The sequence below is a fragment of the Rhinolophus ferrumequinum genome, chromosome 10, assembly GCF_004115265.2.
Source record: "Rhinolophus ferrumequinum isolate MPI-CBG mRhiFer1 chromosome 10, mRhiFer1_v1.p, whole genome shotgun sequence".
Taxonomy (NCBI): Eukaryota; Metazoa; Chordata; class Mammalia; order Chiroptera; family Rhinolophidae; genus Rhinolophus; species Rhinolophus ferrumequinum.
In genome coordinates, this window is record NC_046293.1 from 21,288,658 (window position 1) to 21,308,992 (window position 20,335).

General features: G+C 35.3%; 1 protein-coding gene across 1 annotated transcript in view; it reads right to left on the reverse strand.

Annotated features, from left to right (window-relative positions):
* Positions 1-20,335, reverse strand: part of CFAP54 (cilia and flagella associated protein 54) — a 253,643-nt gene that overhangs the window by 48,942 nt on the left and 184,366 nt on the right. The window contains exons 52-59 of the mRNA XM_033116208.1: positions 19,745-19,850; positions 17,643-17,790; positions 16,668-16,825; positions 16,321-16,500; positions 16,090-16,216; positions 10,940-11,110; positions 9,516-9,621; positions 8,511-8,604 (exon numbers count right to left, since the gene is read on the reverse strand). Coding sequence (XP_032972099.1) covers positions 8,511-8,604; positions 9,516-9,621; positions 10,940-11,110; positions 16,090-16,216; positions 16,321-16,500; positions 16,668-16,825; positions 17,643-17,790; positions 19,745-19,850 — 1,090 coding nt within the window. The remainder of the gene's footprint in view (positions 1-8,510; positions 8,605-9,515; positions 9,622-10,939; positions 11,111-16,089; positions 16,217-16,320; positions 16,501-16,667; positions 16,826-17,642; positions 17,791-19,744; positions 19,851-20,335) is intronic.

Genomic DNA, 20,335 nt, shown 5'->3' on the forward strand with positions numbered 1-20,335 from the left:
CAAGTACACAGGGAACATTTTCCAAGATAGACCATAGGTTAGGTCACAAGTCTCAATAATTTAAGAAGTCTCAATAAATTTAAGAAGACTGAAATCATGTCAAATATTTCCTCCAAACACAATGGTCTGAAACTAGAAATCAATTACAAGAAAAAATAAATGAAAAACACACAAACACTTGTAGGCTAAATAACATGCTATTAAACAATGAATGGGTCAACAATAAGATCAAGGAAGAAATCAAAAGATACCTTGAAACAAATGAAAATGAAAACATAATGACCCAAAATCCATGGGACACAGGGAAAGCAGTCCTAGAAGGGAAATTCATAGCAATACAGGCCTACCTCAAGAAATAAGAAAAATCTCAAATAAACAGTCTAACTTTACACCTAAGGGAAATGGAAAAAGAACAGCAAACAAAACCCAAAGTGAGTAGAATGGAGGAAATAATAGAGATCAGAGTGGAAATAAATGAAATAGAGTCTAAAAAAAAAAATCCAGAAGATCAATGAAACCAAGAGCTGGTTTTTTGAAAAGATAATAAAATTGGTAAACCTGTAACCAAACTCATCAAAAAAAGAGAGAGGAAGAACTAAAAAAAAAAAAACAGAAACGAAAGAGGAGAGGTGACAACTGACACCACAGAAATACAAAGAATTATAAGAAAATACTATGAATAATTACAAGTCAAAAAATTGGATAATCTAGAAAAAAATGGATAAATTCCTAGAAATATACAATCTTTTAAGACAGGATCAAGAAGAAACAGAACATATGGATAGACTGATTACTACTAACAAAATCTAATCAATAATCAAAAAACTCTCAACAAACAAAAGTCTTGAATCAGATGGCTTCACAGGTGAATTTTACCAAACATTCAAAGACTTAACACCTATGCTTCTTAAACTATTCCAAGAAATTCAAGAGAAAGGAAGGCTTCCAAGATCATTTTACAAGGCCACCATTACCCTGATTCCGAATACAGACAAAGACATTACAAAAAAATGAAAATGATAGGCCAATATCCCCAATGAACATAGATGCAAGAATCCTCAACAAAACATTAGCAAATCAAATTCAGCAATACATTAAAAACATTATATACTATAATCAAGTGGGGTTTATTCCTGGGATACAAATTTAGTTCAATATCTGCAAATCAATTAATATGATACACCACATAAACAAAATGAAGGATTAAAATTATATGATATCAACAGATGCAGGAAAAGCATTTGACAAAATCTAGCATCCATTTATTATAAAAACTCTCGGCAAAGTGGGAATAGAGGGAACATACCTCAACATAATGAAGGCCATATATGACAAACCCACAGCTAACATCATAGAGACCATCAAAATACTATTAGAACTAATAAATGAATTCAGTAAAGTAACAGGATACAAAATTAATATTCAGAAATTGGTTGCATTTTTATAAACTAATAACAAACTATCAGAAAAAGAAATCAAGAAAACAATCCCATTTACAATTGCATAAAAAGAATACCTAGGAATAAATTTAACCAAAGAAGTAAAAGACCCATACTCAGAAAACCTAAAGATATTGAGAAAAGAAACAGAAGAAGATACAAATACATGGAAGCATATACCGTGCTCATGGGTAGGAAAAATTAATAACTGAAATATCCATACTACCCAAAGCAAACTACATAGTCAAGGCAATCCCTATCAAAACACAAATGGCATTTTCCACAGAACTAGAACAAATAATCCTAAAATTTATATCGAACCACAAAAGACTCCAGATAGCCACAGCAATTTTGAAAAGGAACAGACTTGGAGGTGTCACACTACCTGATATAAAACTATATTACAAGACTATTGTAATCAAAACAGCATGTTACTGGCATGAAAATAGACACATAGATCAGTGGAACAAAACAGAGAGCCCACCTTATAACCCAGCAATCCCACTTCTGCATATTTATACAAGAAAATCCAAAACACTAATTTGAAAAGATATATGCACCCTTACGTTCTTTGCTGCATTATTTACAATAGCCAAGATGTGGAAGCAACCTAAGTGCTCATCAATAGACAACTGGATAAAGGATATATGGTACCTATATACAATGAAATATTACTTGGCCATAAAAAAGAATGAAATCTTACCAGTTGCCACAACATGGAGGGACCTACAGGATATTAGGTTAAGTGAAATAAGTCAGACTGAGAAAGACAAATACCATTTGATCTCACTTATATGTGGAATCTAAAAAAAACAAAATAAACGAACAAATAAAACAGAAATAGATACAGAGAACAAACTGATGTTTGCCAGAGAAAACAAAATACCATATGATTTCACTTACATGTAGAATCTAAAGAACAAAATAAACAATTAAACAAAACAGAAACTCTCATAGATATAGAGAACAAACTGATGGTTGCCAGAAGAGAAGGGGGTTAGGAGGCTGGGTAAAAAAGGTGAAGGGATTAAGATATACAAACTGGTAGTTACAAAATAGTCATGGGGACATAAAGTATAGTATAGAGAATACAGTCAATGATATTGTAATACTACGCATGGTGCCAGGTGGGTACTAGACTTATCAGAGGGGATCACTTCGCAAATTATATAAATGTCAAACCACTATATTGTATGCCTGAAACTAACAGAGAATAATACTGAATGTCAACTGTAATTGAAAATACTTTTTAGATAAAATAAAATATTTTTTAAATTATGCATAAAATCAATAATGAATTAAAAAAGAATAAAGAGAATAATAATATATATGTACCTATTGACATGAAAAGATGTTCAATGTATATGGGGAAATAAAAGTGTACATTACAAGATAGGATGCAACATATGATCCCATTTAAAAAAAAGATATATATACACATATATTTCCTGTATATAAAAGCAGAAAAATTATTAACAGTGTTATCTCAGGCTTAAAAGATAAATAGATTTTTCTTAACATTTTTTCTAATTTTCAATAATGAGCTTGCATTATTTGAATATTAATAGTAAACACAAGTGGCATTTTATATAAAGCATTTACTTTACCTAAAATGATATTTACCATTTTAATAGAGGATCTACAAATGGAATATATTGTATGTAAAGATATCAGAAATGAGAATATTACTTTAAAGTTTCTAAAAGGTATTTGCTATCATCTTTCTAACTAGGAAACTACTAAAGGAACAATGTAATTATAAAGTTCCATAAAACAGCAAAAACTAACGATGAATGAAGATATATTTCATCATGAATATGTGTGTGTATTGTTTTAAAACATAAGAAAGTCAATGCTACAGAAATACACAGAAAGAAAAGAAACTTCACCAGCAACATAATACTTGTTTTACATTTTTAAAGATAACCAAAATAAGTGTTAATAGTCAATTTTTAAGATTTAACTAATCTGGATGACAGTGTTCAATTAGACTGCTTGGTTCTACTTTTTGATGCTCTCGTGTTTTGGCCAATTCTTTAATCTTCAACAAATCTGCAGAATAAAGGAAACAATAATAAAAATATCTCTCTTCTACTTCTGGCTACAACATTCTCAAGTAAAAGGGAAGACAGTGAATAATGCTGATGCCAGAGCAAGAAATACAATATGTAAATGTGCTTGGCCTAGACCACGTGTAAGGCTTGGCAGCCGATACCTGCAGAGATCCGCCTATGGGGAATCTAAGCAATACAGCTCTGTCTCAAGACACAAAGGTCCTAGTCGTTAGCTGTAATGAAACCACCTAGGCTCTGGGGTAGCCGTTGCCAGCTTACTGCTATATTAACATTTACCTACTTAAAGTCTGGAAACAAGACTGATAGGCATTAAATGAAGAATGCAGAATAACCTTAAATGACTATAATGGAAGAACGATTAGTGACACAGACATTAAAAAAAAGAACTCATTTTGAATTGAGAGGAAAGCTTTATTGAGGAGGTTGGGCTTCAGCTCAGAATAGAAAAATTTGGACTGAAATAAAAAGTAAGGTGGGCATTTTTTGATGGGGGAGGTGTTCAACATTGCAAAGGAGATTCTAGCCCACACAAACAAGCAAGAAAAAGAAAGGGAAAAAAAATGCTTTTAGATGGAAAATGAAGAAGGGAAATTGTCTTTGTTTGCTGAAGACATGATCCTACTTGTATATGCAGAAAATCCCAAGACTCACACACACACACACACACACACACACACACACACACACACACCTAGAATTAATAAATGTATTCAGCAAAGTCACAGGATACAAAACTCGACACACATAAATCAATTGTATTTCTATAAAGCAGCAATGAACGATTTGAAAATGAGGTTAAGAAAACGTTTCATCCACAATAAAAATAAACTTAACAAAAATGTAACAAATGTGTACACTGAAAAGTAAAAACATTGTTGAAATTAGCTAATATCTAAATAAATGAAGAGACAGTTCATATTATGAATTGGAAGATTCAATATTGTTAAGATGGCAATTATCCCCAAATTGATGTATAAACGATCCCTACCAAAATAGTTTTTGTGCATAAAATGACAAGTGTATCCTAAAATGTATATGAAAATGTAAAAACTCAAAGCAGTCAAAACAATTTTGAAAAGGAAGATCATAGTTGGAGATTTTGCCTGTGTTTTCTTCTAGAATTTTTATAGGTTTAGCTTTTATGTTTATGTATAATCCACTTTGAATTAATATTTGTGTAAAATGTGAGGAAGTATTTAAATTCATCTTTTTATACAAAGATATCCAGTTGTTCCAGCACCATTTGTTGAAAAGACAAGCCACCAACTGGAGAAATTATCTGCAAATCATATATCTGATTAGGGACTTGTATCTAGAATATACATTAAAAAACTCCTAACTCCTTTTTATTGCTGAGTAATATTCCACTGTACCTATATGCCAACATATTCACATCCTTTGACCATAACCTAAATTGAGTTATTTATCTTTTTTATTGAGTTATGAGTTTTTGAGCGATTGATTGATGGATTTTTCATTGAATTGCCCTAGCACATTTGTCAAAATTAACTGATTATAAATCTAAATGTAGATCATAAGTATTTTATCATGAATATGTGTGTGTATTGTTTTAAAACATACAGACTCCCAATACTGTTTTATTGATTTATAAGTCTACCTTTACATAAGTATCCTGTCTTATTTACTGTACATTTTAGAAACTTTAAAGTAATATTCTCATTTCTGATATCTTTACATACAATATATTCCATTTGTAGATCCTCTATTAAAATGGTAAATATCATTTTAGGTAAAGTAAATGCTTTATATAAAATGCCACTTGGGTCTACTATTAATATTCAAATAATGCAAGCTCATTATTGAAAATTAGGAAAAAATATTAAGAAAAATCTATTTATCCTTAAGCCTGAGATAACACTGTTAATAATTTTTCTGCTTTTATATACAGGGAATATATGTGTGTATATATCTTTTATTTTTAAAGGGGATCATATGTTGCATCCTATCTTGTAATGTACACTTTTATTTCCCCATATACTTTGAACATCTTTTCATGTCAATAGGTACATATATATTATTATTCTCTTTTTTTGAAATTGGAAAGTACATATCCCCCAATTCTCTCCCATTTGGCAACCATCAGCTTGTTCTCTATTATCTGTGGGTCCATTTCTGTTTTATTTACCCATATGTCTTATTTTTTTAGATTCCACATATAAGTGAAATCGTTAAGTGGTATTTGTCTTTATCTGTCTGACTTATTTCACTTACAAACGGCCAATGAGCACCTGAAAAGACGCTCAACATCATTAGCCATCAGGGAAATGCAAATCAAAAGCACAATGAAATACTACATCACACCACTACAATGGAGAGTCAAAAAATAGATAATAATAACTGTTAGCAAGGATGTGGAGACACTGGAACCCTCATATACTGCTGGTAATGATTTGACTTTGGAAAACAATCTTAGAGATCAACAGAAGGCTAAACGTAGAGTTGACATGACCCAGTAATTCCATTCTTCGGTATACACTCAAGAGAAGTAAAAACATGTCCACATAAAAACTTGTATATAAATGTTCAAAGCAGCATTAGTCATAATAGCAAAAAAAAGGGGGGGAAATAATTCATATGTCCATCAACTGTTAAATGGACAAAGAAAATATGTTATATCCATATAAAGGAATACTATTCAGCAATAAAAAGGAACAAACTATGGTTACATGCTACAGCATGGGTGAACCTCAAGAAGACAATGCTAAGGGAAAAAAGCAGGCACAAGACTACATATTGCTTAATTCCATTTATGTGAAATATCCAGGAAAGGAAATCCATAGAGACAGAAAATAGATTAGTGGTTGCCTGAAGCTAGAGGTGGAAATGGGAATGACTGCAAATGGGCACTAGGGATCTTTTTGGAATTATGATAATGTTCTAAAATTGGCTGATGGTGATAGTTGCACAACTCTATAAAGTTACTAAACATCTGTGAACTGCACTCTTAAAATAGGTTAATTCATGTAAATCATACCTCAACAAATCTATTTTTAAAATGTGTGCTCAATGATCTCTCGCTTTGGACTATTTTTTTCCCACTTGACTTGGAAAACTTCTACTGATCCTTCAAAATTCATCTCATCTGTGCAGCTTTCTCCAGCATTCCCCCAAAGCAAAATCAGCCCCTACCTGGCTCCACTTCCCTTCCTTGACATATCTTGATTGTATTACAGTCCTCATTACATTGTGATATGATTATTTCTCTCCCTTGCTAGACTTTGTGCCCCTTAGGGAAAGAGAGTAACATGCCTGGCACACATTAAGCACTCGGTTAGTGTTTGGTTAATGAATGAATAAATGAATGAATGTTCAAAAAATAGTCAAGTAAACTTAGCTTACAAATAATTAGTGAATACCTACTATGTACAAAATACTTTAGAAAGATAGACTGTAGATGTTTAACTGAAATTACATTGTGATGGAGAATAGTTCCCTTGAGTATCTATTACGTGTCAAGCCCATTACATTATTTAATTCTCCGAACCATCATCGTCTCCATTTCACAGATGAGAAATCTAAGCTTGGAAAGTCTCCAATCACACTGCTAGTATGCCATAAAGCTCGGATTCAAATCCAAACCAGTGCTCTAGTTATTCTGCTATATGGATTCCATAAAAGTGAAACAATAATGCTTTCTTTTAAGGGCTTATAAAGCATTGTCTTTATTAGGACAAATCTCAAGTGTTATATTTCAACGGTTTGAATGTGTCTGGATGAATTTTTTTATTTGTTTTTGGCTGTTTTCTGTGTGTCTAGTAATTGTATGACTTTCTAAAACATTTATATCATGTCAAGATACACATAAAATGATGATATTGTATGGAATTATAGTAGTCTTTTTATTCAGATTCTAACTTGTTCAAGCTCTTAATTATAAGCACTTCTCTAACAAAGACCAAAAAGTTGATATATTATTATCATAGCATCCTATTCATTTGTATTGCCATTTGCTATGAAAACAACAATTTTTGTTTTCTCTTACTGAAAATCAACAAGTTTACCACACCACAAAAAGCAACTTTTCTACGCAATCATAGATTTTTGATAGAAAAAAAATGGCTGCTATCACTGAAGGCAGCTACCATGTGAATAATTCAATTGACTGAAATCTTATTTGTCTAATGGTTTTAAATCATGTTTATGCTGTCTCAAAAATTAGAAACTTGACACCAAAATTTTCTGAAAAGATCTCTTGGTGGGTCCATGAGAAAAAGGGCAGACTTTGGCTTGGATAGTATTTAATCACCTTCCAGAATGCTGCCTGGGTCACAGTAGCTGCTCAACAGATATGTGATGAATGAATTAGTAACTCTATCAAAAGGTGGTCTGTTTGAAGCCCACATCAGTAATGAAAACCTTACTGTGTAAGTAATATGTCATATCCTGCAATTACCTAATTCACACTAATAGCTTACAGTATTTACAAGCACCTACATTTCATAGACAACATTTTAACAGACAAAAATGTCTACATGAAACCAATTTCCAGAGCTTTATGTAAAATATCCAAAGAGGTGTCTAAATCTGAGTGTCACCACAAGCAATGAATTACCATGTTTTCCCGAAAATAAGATCTAACTGGACCATCAGCTCTAATGTGTCTTTTGGAGCAAAAATTAATATAAGTCTCGGTCTTATTTTAATATAATATAACACCAGGGTATAATATAATATAACATAACATAACATAATATAATATAGTATAGTATAAGACTGGGTATAATATAATGTAATACCGGATCTTATATAAAACCCGGACTTTATAATATAATATAATACCGGGTCTTATATTAATTTTTGCTCCAAAAGACGCATTAGAGCTCATGGTCCAGCTAGATCTTATTTTCGGGGAAACATGGTAATTTCTCTAAGTCACACAGGAAAATCAGTCTCATTATTTCAATAACACAGTGTTACCAAAATAGCAAGTTCAAAAGGCAATTAACTTAAAATTTCTAATAAAATAGTTTATTACCTTAGGAGTTAATGGTCTTACTGAAAGCTTGTTCTTTGGCTTCTTCAGATGTAAATATAATAGGGCCATCTCTAGGTAGGAGTCCCTTATCAACCTAAAATGATAGAGCGTTGTACTCCTTACATACCTTCACCACTCATAATCATTTTGCATCATTCGCCAATAATTTCTGAGCTAATGAAAGGTGAAAATAGGCAAAAGCAGCATCTGTCCCAAACTCACCCCCTCTTCTCACAGCACTTTCCGCACACACACTAGCATCTGCCTCCCTACTGAAATTAGAAGCTCTTGGCGAGACCTGAGCTTTCTACCTTGTCCTGTGCTGGCCACACTCCATGCTGTGGCTGCCATGAAGCCCAGCACCAACACTAGTCCAGGATATTCCAGCAAACAAGGCAGTAAAGAAGTGAAGGTGCGGACTGGAGGAACCTGGCTTGAAAATCAAGCATTTATCTACCCTCCTACACTAATTTATACTGAAAGAGACACATAGAGTTATGCAGAAAGAAGATATTTGCTATGGGTAGGTCTGTGTGTTCACTACCGGACCTGTCAGTTGGGGACGTTTAGATTAGTGCAGTTGTAATTATTGTGGCATATTCTCAATCTGGAGATGATTTTTAAACAGAATTAAGTTGGCTCACCCTAGTACTACTGACCAGAATGAAAATCCACATATTCCCTTTTAGACACAATTTCACATGCAGGGGAGGCTCCTGTCATTCTGGGACTGACTGGAGATTGATCTAAGTGCAGACTAGAAGAGAGCCACAGTCCAATAGGCCACCATGATAACCAACCATCGCTGAAAACGCCTTGGGTTAGAGCCAAGAGCAACAAGCTTGAAAAGGAAGTCCGGAAACCTGTTGGATACAGTGAACTAGCCCTGCTGTGGGAAGAGGGTCTCCCATCACTTCCACCTTGAATATTCAATGTACCACCAGAACATGGGGCTCAAACCAAAACACACACATTGTTACAACAGTGGAAAGATATTTGCTTTACCCTGAGTTTTGATCATGTCTCAAGCTTAGTTGTATAGCTTCAGGTAAACTCTCAAGTTGTGCATTAGGAGATTTCTCTTCCATTAATACTTGACGTTCTATTTTGCCTGACAGGAGAAAAAGATACACAAAGATGGATTTTCCTTTTTGTATCATTTAGAACTTCAGAACAAATATTGCATGCTGAAAATTCAGAAAACTGGATTGCTTTCCTTTTCATCTGTCTGTCTGTTGTTTCTTGCTGGGAGAGAAGCCATACAAAAAGATCTTTTGCTTTCTTCCGCAGGCGTCTCAAGGCTCCGTTAGCAGCAATGAGTCAAAGCCTCCTTTGGCTTTCTGGACACAACTGTTCCTACCCTCTTCCTTTTCTCTCCATTTCCTTGTTTTGCGCTTCCCTTTCCTCCTGAGGTACTCATTACTTTTCTCTACACCCATTTTTCTCTTTCCTTCGTCTACTATCACAGTTATCATAGAAAACAACTCTAAAAACAAAAAGACCTAAAAGTCAGCAAAGGCTGGTAAACCCCGATGGATGATGCCAATGCGCCAGTTCTCACACAGCTTCCAGTCCTGATGGTGGGCAGCAGCTTTCAAACGGCGGTGCTGGATGGCACTGTCGTAGCAGCAGAAAGGGCAGGAAAGGGAAATCTGACAATTACTATGAAAAGGATTCATGCAGCATGTGGACAGGGTACAGGGCTACCCAGGGTTAACATCTGGCACTATTATTTGGTAGCTGCTGATTTATGAAAAGTTATGTAACTAGACTGCACCTTATTTTCCTCGTCTGTCAACCAGGAATGGCCATGCCTACCAGGTGAGCTGTTGTACGAATTAGCAGTATGAGATGTAAACCACTAACTACAGTGCCTAACATCTAGGAGATGCTCCATAAATGATAGCACTCGTCACCATCATCGTTTTTCTCATGGATAAAATGGCCACAATAAAATCATATGAATGTGTTATGCAAATATGTGTTGTATATAAGTTATAAATATAGGTATGCTGTAGCAATTTAATTTAAATGGGTATGTCTCTTCTGCAAATGAACTAAAATGCTTAGCTAAGTAATGAAATGATGCAGAAAAAAAGCATCTTCCAGGCATTATTGAAGTAACGTTACTTATAGCTCAATGTCTGATGCTGACATTTTTGAGTCATACATGGAAACAAGGAGGGGCAATTGCAATTATAAAAAAACTAAGGAGTACTTTCTTTCTTCTGTCTAGATGTAAACTTAAAATAATTTCTTTATCTAAAACTGAATTTGGCAGAGGTATTAATGTGTTTGTCATCACCAAGCCCTTGTAAAAATCTATATTTTTTATACTCAGTAACCAGATTTTCAAGAAACCCATTGTTAGTTAATAGGAAAACAATTCCACAAACTTTACCATAGTTCTGGCCCCAAATACATCTTACCTTTCTGAAAAAGGATTTCAGCTTCCACCTCATGTTCTTCTGTTGCTGATATCTTACAGAGTTTCAATGCTATTTCAAAAAGTTGAAGAGCAGGGAACCACTTTGAGGGATCCTTCTTTTTACTTTTCATTATATTATTACTACAATACACTTGCTTGGCCGCTGTATGTCCTAAAGAAAGACAGTTGGATAATGAGGGAATAATAAAGCATGCAGTGATCACAATAAGCCTCCAAGTTACTAGACTGCTCTCACAGGAAGGCACCTACTAAGAACCCTGGTGGTCTTTAGTTTTTAGCGTCTAAGAAATTTTTGAAAGAAACTCAATACCCAAATATTTCAATGAACTATAACAATAGCCCTTTGAAACTTTATGTTTGATAAATTTCAACGTTTTCTCATTTTTAAAAGAAAGGATAATCTCTCAAGTCGCTCTGTCAGTTCTAAAATTTTTATAACGCTCTACAAAACAACTTCTGTGGTCCTAAGACAGGGAAACATCTGGAAGTGTTATGAAGTTTTATGTTGCTTCCAATAAAACTTGCATATATTAGGTAGTGATTTTGTTTCCATTCAGCTCTACACAATAGAAACAAAATCTATTTTGTGTTGCTTGCTATGTATATTTTGTCAGCCCAACTCAATGATAAACCCGTTAAGGGCAAGGCCCACATGCTATACTTGTGTGTGGTCCCATCATCACTTAACATAATGAAGGGTTATTGTATAGAAGAGGCATTAGATTTCATCTGTGTGGCCTCAGAGACAGACGGACAGAGAGACGTTTATTGAAAAAATATTTTCTGAGTGCGTAGGCACTGGATAAAAATGAGAAAAGAGAAAAGTAAGAGCTAAGGTTTATTAAGTGCTTCCTGCAAGTCAGGCTCCATCCCAAGGACTTGACAAACATGACCTCGTGTGATCCTCCCAGCTCTGACTCCGAGTCTGACTGGGTGCCATTTTCCAGAGGAGAAAGCGGTGGCACAGGGAGACTTAAGTAACTTGCCCAAGGTCACAAGACTAGTACATATCAGGGCCATGATTTGAACCTAGGCAGGCTGGCTCCAGGGCCCACTCCCTAACCTGTGACACTGCAAAGCTCCTTAAGAGAGATAAATCACGGAGCCTAGTGTTTAATGGGTAATGCTAATGGCCCCAGACAGGTGATCAAAGTACTATGTGGTTAATTGTGTGGCAGGAAAAGCATGGGTGCTGTGGTAGCCGGTTACCGGAGCCCTGGCTCAGACCTGGAAAATGTCAGGGAAGCCTACTCAGAAAGTAGTTGTTGAGGCTGACAGCTGATGATTGCCTTGTCTTTTGGTAATTTTAAAGAAGAGAACTGTTGGGAGAAAGAGTAGAAGGCAACCGGAGGAAACACTACATTGATAGGATAGTTTATCACACTCCAAAGTAGAATATTAACAGAAAGACAATACAGGCTTGCAGAATGATACAGTCCCTAGATTCCAGCTGAAGTGCTGGGTCTGAGCCAGTCATTGGTGCTCCCATGTCATTTGAGGCTTTGAACAAGTCCCTACATGTCTCTGAGCCTTGAGTGTCCTTCTCTGAAAAATGAGGCAGCAGAACTAGAAAATATCTGAGGTCTCTTCTGGTTCTGAAAATTTTCAGTTCCGGGATGCTATGCCTTATAAAGAGCTTTCAGGAAATCTAGGACTCTTTGTAAATTTTTATTTCAAAATGTGTTATATGAACCAGAGGATAGTGGAAAAAGTCTCTCTCTCTCTCTCTCTCTCTCTCTCTCTCTCTCTCTCTCTCTCGCTCTCTTGCTCTCTCGCTCTCTCTCTCTCTCTCTCTCCTTCTCCTTCTCCCAGGGAGAAGTTACAGAGCCCTTACTTTGGACAAGACAGGATGACAGCACACTGTTGAGAACATGGAGATGAAGAAACTGAAGCCTTGCTTCCAGGGGGCTCCCAGGAGAGGAAGGTAGCCAGACATGGAATAGTGAGGAAAGCTAATACCTGCAAAGCTCTTAGAACAAACTAGGTGCCCTCCTATACATACTACACATTCCACTTGTTTCATCCAAAAACAAGCCAGTGAGATTAGTACATACTTTTCTTATCCACACATGATGGGAGAGGAAACTGAAACACGGGGAAGTTAAATGACTTACTCATGGGAATTAGAGCAGACTTCTTTCTCCAGAGTCCATGCTCTTAATCCCAACAATTACCAAGTGTGATTAGAAAGATATGTGGATATCATTTGTCCAATACAACTTTATATTTCAATACATCTCCCATTTTTATGTTTCATTATTGTTTCATATTATACTGCAGCTGTTTACTAATATGAGACAAAATATCACGTATCTTCATGTCATCCAGGCACTTATGTATGTACTATATGTGCTATCTACATACCATATATAATATAGTACTAGGTAACATAGTACTAATATATAATAATAGTACCTAAATTGTCTCCTAGATTTTTGTTAAAATTAGAAAAGAAACTGTTACAGAAATTATTGACTGTTTTATTTTTTTTTTTCCCTCTCCCTCCCTAACTAGACAATAACTCTTTGAGGACAGATGGTGACTGGCTCAGCTCTCTATTATCTTCCCACTCTCCAGCATCATTCTTGCAACTTTCTTCACTCCTATCACACATTTAGTAATTGACTTTTTCATCTAATAAGGAAGCCCAAGTTTCAGTCATTAATGGGAAAAATAATCTTAAATAACGGTGATGCTTATTTTTATTTTATAACAATAATCTGAAAATGCTTTTTTTTCTGTCTGATGCTTTCACAAGAAAAAAATGATTTTTATGTGGCTCTATTCTTGCAATGCAGGCTATACTATCACTAAAAAGGAAAACTGTCGAGAACACATCAAGTGTTTTATGCTTCATAATATTGAAGTGCTCCTTTTTTCAATAAACATTAATGCTGTGAAAAAAAAGTTGTGAAACTGACATTGTTTTGACAAAAAAGCTGCTTTTAGTTATGTTTTTTAAGTCTGTATTTAATATAATATAAAAGAAAGCAAGCTGTTCTGCTTCAAGTAAGTCTAAAATATAGTACCAGTATTGCTACTGAATGGTGACACATCTTCAAGATTAGTAAGGCAGGAGAGCAGAGAATACGTTTGATTTAACAAGATCTGCACAATTTAACACAATCTGTACTTTAAGCTCTTGTAGAAATTAAATATACTGAGGATATAACAAACCGTGGACTAAAAATGCAGAAAAAATAACTCTCAGGGGATCAGATTGTTGGAAGGAATTCTAGAGGTCAGCTAGGCCAGCGTAATTTCCTAAATAAGGAAATTCAACAACATAGAAGTGAAGTGATTTACCTACAGTAATAAAATCCACAATTGATGATGACAATCATCTAATAATAAGGATCAATAATAATAATGAGGGGGAGAGTCAGATGGAAAAATAAGGGAAAAGGTTCTGGACAGATGATGGCTGGGGCACACCTCTTATTGGCCGAACTTCCCCATTCTAGTCCAACCCTCGACCTCTCCTGAGCTGACAGCACCTGCTGGTGCAGGAGACAAGTGGGTTCCAGGAAGCAGGGGTAATGTTTTAAAATGTAGAGTTTATTATTATTCATGTATGATGCAATTAACAGGTCAGGAGACCACTGCCATTGAAAAGATAGTTTGTTACAGTTCCCAGGAGGAAAGGGCACAGCACTTCAGGGCAGGGCCACACGGGAAGCACAGGGGTTGGTCAGGAAGTAGAGGGAGCCAGGGGAACCGTGGATGAGAACCTTTGTTACGGTTTTCATGGGAAGGAATTGGTTGGGTAGGGTAAGCAGGCTAAGCAGGTTTAGGATTGGCTAGTTTGAATAATTTCAGGGGGCTCTGCTACTAGTCTGATAGCTGGCCCCAGGGTGATCAGGGCAGGGGAATAGTGGCATGGAATGTAACAGCCCAACAAAGGACACTAAAGGAACCCAATAAAGGTCCATGGTGTGGGCTCTGGAACGGTTAGTTTGCATATGAAAGGCATGCTCACAGGAGAGTGGTTTGCTATTTCCTAGGAACTGGCTAACTCTGGGAGGGAAAGTTCCTCCCTGGTTAGCAAGGCACTTGATGTCAAAGCATTAGCAATACAGAAAATAGAAAGGCATGGTTAATACAGGTTAGAACAGAGAGTTGGTACAAGATATTCTTCCCTTTCTGAACTGCACAAGAAGCGCCTGGAGCTCAAGGCAGGTAGCCTTGGGTCAAAGATCAGAGAGGTCCTGGAGAAACCTCAAAACATGTCCCTGAGTTCCTCCTTAGTTTCTGAGGAGCTGTATGTAAGCTTTCTGCTTACCTGTCCACCTGATCTAATCAGGTCCATTGTTGGTCGGCTCAAGTCTACCCTCCAGTCTACTCTTCACTCAGCAGTCAGGGTAATATTTTAAAACATACACCATCCCCAGCTCAGCTCTTCCCATTAGGCTGCCCCTAGCCCACTCTGCTCTGGCTGTACTTGTCTCCTGGCAGTTCCAGAATATGTCAAGGTTGCCCTGACCCCCGAGCCGACAACTCACTGCTTCCTCTGCCTCTACTACGCATAACTACTGACTCACATTTGAGGTCTCGGGTTAAATGACATCTCCACAGAGAGGCCTTCCCCAATTACACTACGGAAACGGGCAGCCCTCCGTTCGTTGCTCTTTTCCAGCAGATCTTATTCACATCTTTCATAACACTAACAATTTATAATTATATACATACACATAATTCACTATTGTATATAAGCTTTCTATATCCTTGCTGATTTTCTGTCTAGTTGTTATCAAATACACATTTTATTTTATACAATATGCATTTTATTCAATTTTATACATATTAAAATATTTATTTTTCTGCAATATTTATAATGATGTGATATGTGATATAACATGCACTCCTACACGTGGTTTATTTACTTGTTTATTTCTGTCTCCCACACTAAGAGCAGAGATTACATCTGATTTCATCTCCAATAACTTCCCAAGTCCTCACATACAGCCTGGCACATTAATAAATGATCAAAATCTACCAGTTAAATAAATAGAGCCTGGGTATTCATAAATATTGCCCATATAAATGCACTCATATGATAGCATGACTGAAAATAACATACAAATTTTACACTCAGTAACTTGAGCGTAATATATGTTTAAGTGTGCTTACCAATTCTCATTTTTGTTTTGGCCAATAACATGATATGAGGGAGATAGACATTTTTCAAAGGCTGTAATGGATTTGCATAAGCAGTGTTTGATGAAAGAAATTCTATTGTCTCTCCAAAAGTTAACATCTGTAAGACAAACATTATAATGGGTAATTAACTAATGGGGTCTGGAATAAGAAAAAAAAAGAAAAATACGTTTCTAAATCTTGCACACACAAAAGCACTCTTACCTGCTCAATAAGAATGTTGTGAGACCGAGTCAACAAATCTAATTTTTCTGTTTTCGAAGAGGGAGTTTCTTTGAATTTCTCAGCTTTTGTTAAGTCATCCAGCAAAAGCATGCTTCTCACCAAGGTTAAACAAGATCGAGGAGAAATAAACTCACTTCCTTCAAGCAAACGTATTATGGCCTATTAAAATAAAATTATTCCTTTTGATCGTACTGTTTGCAATTCTCTGAAACAAGAGCTGGCCATATTGGCTGTTATGTATTCAGTACCTAATGGAATTTAAAATTCTCTCCTTTTGTTCTAACCAGAATCCTTCAGTAAATATCAATGTGAATGAAGTTTCCTACCTGAAGGTTTGTTATGATGTCTGCCTTTAAGTGCTTTTCTTGCAGGCCAATGATTACAGCTTGCATCAAGAATTCAGCCTGTAGCTCCCTATCGCCTGCACTTTTTGCTTCCACGCACACTTCATTGATGAGGCTAACATAATCCGTCATATCATTTTCTAAAATAAACAAATGCAGTTACTTAAAACGCACCGAGAAAGTAAGAAATTATATATGCGTAATATCCCCAACGTTCATTACAGGAATATTGTGTAATATAGAACAGGAAGATACAAAGACAGAAAACAAATGGACTACATGAAACATTGAAAATAAACGTGTTTAATTGGGGGGGAAGTACTTTAGGGTACATTCAAATGCTGCAAAACTGGTAATAATACTGCGTGAAATAATTTGGGAGATGGATAGAGATGGGTAGATTGATAAATTTACAAATAGATACTTACTAATCAGTGTAAGAACTAACATTTATATGTGCCAGGCTGATTTAAGAACTTTATAAATTGAACCCATTTAATTTTGACAATAATCCTATGAAGTAGGTACAATGATCTCCATCTTACAGCCGAGGAAATGAGGCATAGGGGTTTAAGAGACTTGCCAAGATAACACAACAAGAAAGTGGTGATATGAGCATTTGAACCCAAGGTGGGTGGCTCCAGAGACTGTGCTCTGGACCCCTTACACTATGCTGCCTTCCTACGTGACAGTGAGACCTGCACGTTAGTATTTTGAAATCTCCTTGGCGGCTTTGCATACATCGGTAACATATGTGCCATTTTCAGTGGCACAAGAGACTGTTGAAAATGATTTTTTCTTATTTAGTAACCTGAATTTTTTATTCTGAAAACAGATCAAGCTAGAAAGTTATAAAGTGTTAATGCTATAATAAAATATATCCCAATAAAACATCTGTTACTTACATCTAATCAGTTTTTTATAAAAACTTTGATTAAGGAAATAGGATATTTGTACCTTTCACAATTCCAATGCCACGGATCTGTGCAACAAATGCAGTCACCAGTGCTAAGCGGCACCTCAACCACAGATGAATGTTGAAATATTCTCGAGAATTTAATGAAATAGGATCTAGAAACTCATTATCGTCTTTATTTCCAGTGGCCTAAACAATGTTAAAATCATGGTTATCTTTCCATTTAACCATGTCAAAGTTCTAGCCTAATGCTAAATGTAAGTTAAAAGAAGCATCTGATATCATTTAATCGCATTAAGTTTTTAATCTTAGAAATTATTCTTGTACATTCTATAAAACATAAAAAATACACAAACAAATAAATATATAAAATCATCCATAATCCTACAATCCTCTATTGAAATTTTGGTATACTGTTTTTCAGCCTTTCTTTTTCTCTCTATACTCATTGTTGAAAAATAGTTTTGCAGTATGAATTTTTCATGGCAAATTATATTATCAGTAGTTTCCATATCTTCAAAAAATTTTATAAACATCATTTTAAAGACTGAATAATAATAAATAATACTGGCTAATATTTATTGAGTGCTTATTATGTGCCAAGCACCGTGCTGCATGCCTTATACACATTATCTCATATAATCCTCCTGACAAGCCCAAGAGGACTTATTATCATTTCTGTTTTACAGATGGGAGAACTGAGACCTAGAAAGGTTGACTATTTGCTTAAATTCCATCATATTCTGGCAGAGGTGGGATTCAAACTTGTGTCTTTCCAAATCTAGAGCCCCCAGTCTTAATCCATTGTGTCAAACTGCTGTCTGCCGCTCACATCCCAAACACATATTATAACTGATTTACCATCCTCATTGTTATACTTTACAAAGGGGAGCCAGGGTTCAGAGCTTCTGAAGGGCAATGCAAAGAGAGCTTTTTCCAGGGGGTGGCAGTAATCAACATTACTTAGATATTTGGGAACTTTAAAGTCACTTAGAACAACGCCCACTTGTTCTAGGAATTTCCTTCTATGCATCTCTGACAGCTCATCATCTCCAACGAATCAGCAACCAGGCACAGCAAGTAATCGAGGAGTATAGTATTTAGATTAGCAATACAGAAAAAAATGCCCATCCACATACCTTAATCTCTTAGTGCCTACATTCCCCGTTACCATTAAAAAACCAAGTCACCATCTAAATCAGGGTTTCTCAGCCTTGGCACTACTGACATTATGGGGCAAACAACTGTTGTGGGGGACTGTTCTGTGCATTATAGGAAGCTGAGCAACATCGATGACCTCCATGCACTATATGCCAGTAGCACCTCCTGTAGCTGTGACAACCAAAATGTCCCTAGAAGTTGCCAAATGTCCCCTGGGGAGGCAAAATAGCACCCACTTGACAACCATTCTTCTAAGTCAATTTTTAGAATTAGATTGCTTTTTAGCATTTTTATTGCTTTTAATAGAGTAAGAAATGAGTCTCTAGAACAATTAGTTTTACTTATTTGTAATGACAGTAGATATTAACAATTTTATTAGTAAAGTTTAAAATAATGAGTAAGGAGTCTATGTGATGAATCTTTATATTTTAATTCTAAACAATACTATATTATTAAATTACTTGATCTTATCAAAATCCAATAAAATTTCAAATATGCAACACCAGTTGTCAAATAGGTTTGAGAGCTAAAATGTGGAAGAATCTAACCATGAGAAATCCAAAGTAGGAAATAACACTGGAGTCATTCTGGTAATGCTGAAGTAATAACTGAAAAGTGAAATGAAGAGCACAATAAAGTGAAACAACTTCATTTGCTAGTGAAATCAGATCTAGAATACTGTAATGATACATCTAATGGGCTTTAGTGACTATTACATCCAATTCCATCAGTTCACAAATGAGATTTAAATTAAAAATTTTAATTAAAATTGTTTTTTAAAGTTTAAGAAATTTGCCAAAAATATACCAGTTAATAAATAGCATAAACAGGTCTGAACCACAGATATCTGTACTCTGAATTCAATGCTTTTTTTCTACTTTACTCTTTTGTTTCATACAACTAATTAATTAGACGATTTTCTAGCTTGCCATAATTATTATATAATACGTATTATAAGGATAAACACTGAATTCATACATACAGAAGCTCTAGGAGAGATGCAACTCTCTGTTTCAGGTTGTACTTCCTTCTTTTTAAAAAGTTTTGAATCCTGGAGAAGTTTAAGTGTGGAAAATACTATTGCAGCACTAAAACAGAGAATATATTTTAAATGTTATTGGTATTACACTGTGGCATTTTGTTGTTTCCTAAGGCTCTTCCCACACTCCCATCTTCCCCCAAACCTGTTAGGCACCCCTTCTATATGCCCCAATAGTACCCTGGTCTTAACCGTGCAGTAGTATTTATTACACTATTTAATTGCCTGTAAATTGCTCTCTAGCTAATCTAGAGGTTGGGATATAACAGAAGCTAAAAAATATTTTTAAATGAAAGTGAGTGAATATAAAAATAAATAAATGAAAGTTTCCAAGATCTAAAACAAAATTTGCTGACAATCTCCCTAATTAACGAGCACATATGCATTTTACATATATTAGAACGTGATTCTCTAGCTGTTTGAGGTTATAGTACTATGTTAATTAATGCTAAACACTTGGAAACTCTAAAGCTAAATTACTGCTTAATCAATTTCTAACAGAACCAGAAGGGAAATGTACTAAATTAAGAAAAC